Raw genomic sequence first — 5971 nt, 5'->3', positions numbered from 1 at the left:
TCGTATAGAAGAGAATGCTTTTGTTCTATGTGACAAAAGTAGTGCTATAAATGCCTGAATTAAATAAAATAATAAGATTACTACAATAAGTCAATTCAATGAAAACATCTCCTTATTGTACACTAAATTAATTCCATAATTAAATCATAAACTATAAAACAATAACAGGCTCAAGCAGTACTCAGTACAGACTCTTTAAGCTGGAATAAAATGTGGCTTTAGAAGTATTTTACTGCAAAAATAATGTTATTTTCCACTCAAGTCACAAAAATCAAATCAAATAATTTTTAATTCACTGAACTGAGGAACAACAGGGAATATAACTTTTGTACTTTCAACTTATTAATTTAATAATTGCCTCGAGCCATAAGCATTATTTTTTTTGTTTTTACTCTCTGGATTCTAATAATCAGAGTTGCATAGAACAAACTCAGATCAAAATTTATGGTAGCAGTCCTTCAAATTCTCGTTCAGCATCAGTCATTATGTTCGTCACGCGACGAACGGTGTTTCTGTGCAACGTCAAACGTGCATTAGTAACTCACCGGCCTCACCGCGCAGCAGCACATTGCTTCAGTAGTCGGTTTAGTTTCTCCGTCCGGTACAACTGTTGCTGCAAGAAGGTAAGAATAATAGTGTCTTTTAGCCATTATTATTATTTCTTATAATTTCCATTCACCAATATAGACGTCCTTTGTGTTTGATAACAATGTTCACGTCCAAATTCTTTTTAATTTTGCTCTTGCAAAGACAAGGTACTTTTGACTGTATGTACAACTCGTAGTCCATGCTGTGTATCTAACCAAATAAAACGAATTTTTTCTTTTTTCTTGTTGAACAATGATTTCGTTATAGTGATTGATAAAACTTGTACAATTTTCTTTATTCTATGCTTATTAGTTGAAATTGAAAACATTTTTTACAGTTTTCACCATAGATACACATGGTTTTTTGACAGCACTGGCATATAACCTTACATTTCTAGTATCTACTGTACGGTATATTTCAGACACTCTTTGCATTTCCCTTTACTGTTTTTAAACAACTAGGAGCATTTAACATTGCAGGAACATTAAGTAAATATTGTCACATTATTTTTCAGTCATAAAATGGCTCCAAGGAGAGACAAGAAAGTCAAAGAGGAGGTTCAGGTTTCCTTGGGACCTCAAGTACGTGAAGGAGAAGATGTGTTTGGTGTTGCACACATCTTTGCTTCCTTCAATGACACATTTGTTCATGTCACTGATGTTTCAGGAAGGTATGTATAAATCATTGTCATTGTACTTTCATTGATCATCATTGTATCATCAAAACTAATGATTATTTTTCTCATTTGCAGTGAAACGATAGTGCGTGTCACTGGTGGCATGAAGGTCAAAGCTGATCGTGATGAGGCCAGTCCTTACGCCGCTATGTTGGCAGCTCAAGTGAGTTTCATTTTTTGTAATACCTATACTTCAATTAAATTAATTGATCAATGCAGGAGAATCAAATGCGATACCAATATCTTCAATATCTAATATATTCAAATATTATTAGGATGTTGCTGAAAAATGCAAATCTTTGGGCTTCACTGCTTTACACATCAAATTGAGGGCAACTGGCGGAAACCGCACCAAGACCCCAGGTCCTGGAGCTCAGTCAGCCCTGAGAGCTCTTGCTCGTTCAGGAATGAAAATTGGAAGAATTGAAGATGTAACACCTATCCCATCAGACTCGACGCGCAGGAAAGGAGGTCGTCGTGGTCGTCGTCTGTAGATGTTATGCTATCATATAAGTTCAATAATTTTACGTATATTTTTATCATAATAAAAAAGGTTGAAAAAATGTATGTCGTTGTAGATTTTTTCAACTGCAATTAGCGCGAATCATTTTTACTTTTATGTTCCATCCGTAATAATTTGGTTTCGTAAACAAACAAAACTTGATTGGAATTAAAATTGATCAGCTTAACTAATCGGTCACACAAATAACAGTTATGAGTATACTTGGAATTATAACTATCAAATCTTATTTTAAAAAGTAGCATCAACTTTAAACAAATTGAATAAAGACGATTGTATTGGAAATAATGATTGATTTTTTTTTCAACTTCAATCAAAGGTTTTTATATAGAAAGATAATCATGAGAAAATTGTTAATGTCAGTGGCTCAGTCAGTGTAAATAACTTCAGAAATAATACATGTATACTAGTGAAATAAGAATTCTTCTGGATTCAGATAGTCTGCATATAATTAAAAAGACTGTAGTATGTTTGTGTGCTAGAATGAGCTGAAGTGCATAAAATAAAATATATTTAAAATCTTGAAAAATTAAGGATATCACAGTTAGTATTCAGCGTCAAAAAACAATTTATACACTCAATTTCTCGCTTTATGTTATTTTATTTTTTATGAAATACAGCATCCAGAAATTCGGATCACACGATATCTTGCATTGTTACGCCGTGCAAATTCCAACGTCTAATTTTCTTTTGGAAGCACATCGTAATACGTACATACCAATGACCCCTGCAAACAGAAGCGACGCAGCATTGCAGGCTAATTGAAATTCGAGCTTTAATTACTTTTTCGCGGAGTAGACCGTCGTTGCACGCATATACACCTTCGCGACCGAGGACGAGAATTTCGCTACTTTAGTCAAGGTCCGATAAGAAACTTACCTCCCTCGAGACAGCTTTAAGGGGCTGCGGTAGGAGGGGCACTTCTTCCTATTTCTATACATTGCATGAGAGCTAAACTCGGGCAAGAGAAAAGGAGAGTTTGAGTTGGTCGACAGGAAATTGGGATTCGCAGAGGAAATGCGAATCTCGTGCTGTGTATGTGTGTGAGTGTGCACAGACCCGTACTACCGATTGTGGTCTTATTCCATGGCAAAGATAGCTAGAGCAAAGATGTAGTTTCACGATACGAGATTAATTGTCCGACCCTTCGATCGATATAATGCGTTTTTGCCAATTATACCATCTGATACCATCGTTGCAGCTATATACTGTATAAATCCATTTGGTTTTCGATTGCATTAATTTTTTTCTTATTCGAGCAGTTCCTAAGAAATCTGTCAGCCGAATACCATAAATTTTTAAAGACAAAAGATGCTTTATACTTCTTACACCTTACAAGGGTTGCTTATTTTGATTCACCTCGTTAAAAGTGCATTTCGTGGAATGAAAAGAAAAGAAAACGAGACGCTCGCAAAATATTAGTCATGGATTTATCATAACAACGAACGCGACAAACGAAGCCGAAACTAGCTTCGATCCAAAATCCAATTGTTGTCATCGAATATTGCAAGCACCGCTGAAAATGAATCTGAAAACCGATTACAGCTCTTCTCTAAGAAATTTTAGACGATCCCGTCTAGCGCGCGGGACAACGGGGTTTTTCGCGTCATCAGATCTCGAAGCAACTACGTCGATCTTTATAATTGCTTGCGTAATTCTTAGCATAGCGCCACCGAGATCAAAGATGAATATTTTTTAAATTAATAAATATAGGTATCTTCGTAGGAATTAGAACTTTGCTATTATTTTTTTTTTGTAAATAAAACAGAAATAAATTTAAGCAGAAAAATGAACAATTTATTATTATTTGCTTCAATTTTTTCAAAAAATTTATTTCTTTCGAATGGTAGGTAAAATATTTAACATTAAACAACACCAAACGTAACAAAATCGTTCAAATATGTTTATCAGCCGCCATTACGAATTTTTCATTGCAGCCGCCAAGCAAATATTGAATAAATCCTCGTTCCTCAAATGCTGAATGATCATGGCGCAGCACTCGATCGACAGCCTCCGGTGTATCAATTCCCGGAGAGGCGCCACGGCCCAACGCCGGAAAAATCCTCTCGACATCGTCTCGCACAGACGGGCGACACAAGCCTCCTGATACCTGTCAATGAGGTAGCACGAGCGCGAGCGCGCGAACTCAAAGACGTCCTTGGGCGTGACTCGTTTTTCCGCCTCTTCGCGCGGACCCTGGATCAAGTCATACAGCGACGCTCGCGGACTTATCATTATTTTTTTCGCTCTGTTCTCGGCCCACTCGGAGTCGTGGCGATATCTTGCGAAATCCGTCGACTTCTCGAACGATCGGAGCTTGCGAAACAACGCCATGATCGCCGTGACGTCGCTTCGCTTCAATTCGTATCCTCGATTTTGCAAAAGCTCGACGACGATCAGAGCCCCGGACGCCAGTCTCGTGCGCAGATCGACATTACCGTCCGTCAATGTGAATCGCTCGTCGAAGAACCTCAGCCCGGTCGGGAACTGAAATCTCGCTAAATCTGCGCCGCGGCTCAGCAGCAGATCGACCGCTTGCGGCGCGCAACTCGCCACGGCCCAGTGCAGCGCCGTCCGACCCCTACCGTCTACCGCGTCTAGCCGCACGTCGTTCGTCGCCTCGAGGAACCACTTGGCCCAGTCGCTCTCGATTCTGTTGGCGCAGATCACGTGCAGAGTAGTCTCACCGGCGGCGTTGGTCAAATTTGGATCGGCGCGCCTCTTGAGCAGCAGCTCGGCCAGTCGCCTGTGGCCGCCCAGCACGGCCAGATGCAGCGGCGGATCGATGATCGCGCACGAGCTGCGCAGATCCGGATCCTGGCCGAGCTCGAGGAATTTCCAGGCTACGACGACGCAGCCGTACTTGCAGGCTATGTGAAAGTGCGTCAAGCCCGATGCAGGGTCCACGTAGTTCGCGTCGAATCTGTCGTAGATCCGGAAGAGCTCGCGCACCACTACGTCTCGGTTGGGCAAGTGATCGCTTTGGGCCGCGCGGTGCACCGCCGTCGTGCGACTCAGCAGCGGCTTGCCGTCCTCGTCGACTCGGGGCTCGTCGTCCCTGTAGCCGGTGCGAGCCACGAACTTGACGAATCGTTCGCCCGGACTGTCGCCGATGCTGCTGCTGCAGTCGTCCATGGCGCTGTCCACGGTTCTGTTGTCCGCCACGCACCTCCACAGTAGCCAGTCGATCTGCTCGGGCCGAAAGATGTCACGCAGCTTCGGTAATTGGCCGACCCAGTGGCCGAACACGGCCTCGAGCTCGCGGAAAAATCGGTCGCGCTGCTCGGCGTCGTCCCAGCCGTCGTCGGCGAGCAGCTCGTCGCGCAGCCGGTGCAGCTTCGCCAGGTCGGGCTGGCCGTGACGAAGCGTGCGCAGGTAATGGAAGGGCTGGTCGCGACCCACGCCCAGGAAACTCAACGGCTCGAATTGGCCGTTGAAAAACATCGCGCGATTATCTAATCGCGGCCACGATATCACTTAACTGTATAATACTTCGGAGACACGAGAATCACTTGTGCACGGCTGGCTTCGTTATGTGGTATCTCGCGTAACGACGTGTACACTTTATACTACGCGGCGATACAATGGCCAACGGTACGCAAAGCCAAGAGTACGCGGATTGCTCGCGGACTCGTATACGCTTTCTAATCGTTATGTACCCGAAATCGGAGCGACTCCGATATATTTTTTTTTTTTTTACATGTCATTCGGCCCGCGTCGACTCGCACATGCGCGACGACAGATAAATAGAGAGAGACAGAGACTGTGTATTACGGCTACGTTTCAATTAGGCTGCTTTCACCTAATTTCGATTCGTTCCATAGAGCCACGGAGGGACCGATGCGAGGCGCGGGCCTTTGCGCATCGACCGTAACGACTCCGAATCGACATCTGCTTATAGTTTAGCTTATGTAAGGTATGTGCCTTAAATTTGATGAGTTTTCAGAGTTGGTACTTACGCTAGTAACATCATATAGATCTCAGAACATAGAAAAGACTCTGCAAGAGTGTAATGAGCGAACGAGGCAACGGCGCAGGCTGGGGCCTATATCGTGGGTGCAGTTGCCATGTCTACGCGTGTACCCTCTGTAAATGATGTAGCCATAATCGTAAATGAAACTTTATGATATTTTATTATATTTTTAATAATGATTCAGTACAAATAATTGAAATAAATGGCGCACAAA

The 5971-nt window shown here is 42.6% G+C and overlaps 1 protein-coding gene across 2 annotated transcripts; it reads left to right on the top strand.

Moving 5' to 3' along the window:
- The first annotated feature begins 556 nt into the window (after positions 1 to 556).
- Positions 557 to 2069, top strand: LOC106656422 (40S ribosomal protein S14). 2 transcript variants are annotated; one of them, XM_014377377.1, is made up of 4 exons: positions 557 to 623; positions 1103 to 1258; positions 1340 to 1427; positions 1540 to 2069. In XM_014377377.1, exons 2-4 carry the CDS (start codon positions 1110 to 1112, stop codon positions 1756 to 1758), a joined length of 456 nt encoding a protein of 151 aa, XP_014232863.1. In that variant the 5' UTR covers positions 557 to 623; positions 1103 to 1109; the 3' UTR covers positions 1759 to 2069. The 2 variants fall into 2 exon arrangements, with proteins under 2 accessions (XP_014232863.1, XP_014232865.1); XM_014377379.2 differs by lacking the exon at positions 557 to 623 and adding an exon at positions 802 to 993.
- Positions 2070 to 5971: the final 3902 nt, after the last annotated feature.

This window comes from Trichogramma pretiosum, unplaced genomic scaffold, assembly GCF_000599845.2.
Source record: "Trichogramma pretiosum strain Unisexual culture from Peru unplaced genomic scaffold, Tpre_2.0 scaffold10, whole genome shotgun sequence".
In the NCBI taxonomy this organism is placed as follows: Eukaryota; Metazoa; Arthropoda; class Insecta; order Hymenoptera; family Trichogrammatidae; genus Trichogramma; species Trichogramma pretiosum.
This window is presented reverse-complemented; position numbering and strand designations above follow the sequence as displayed.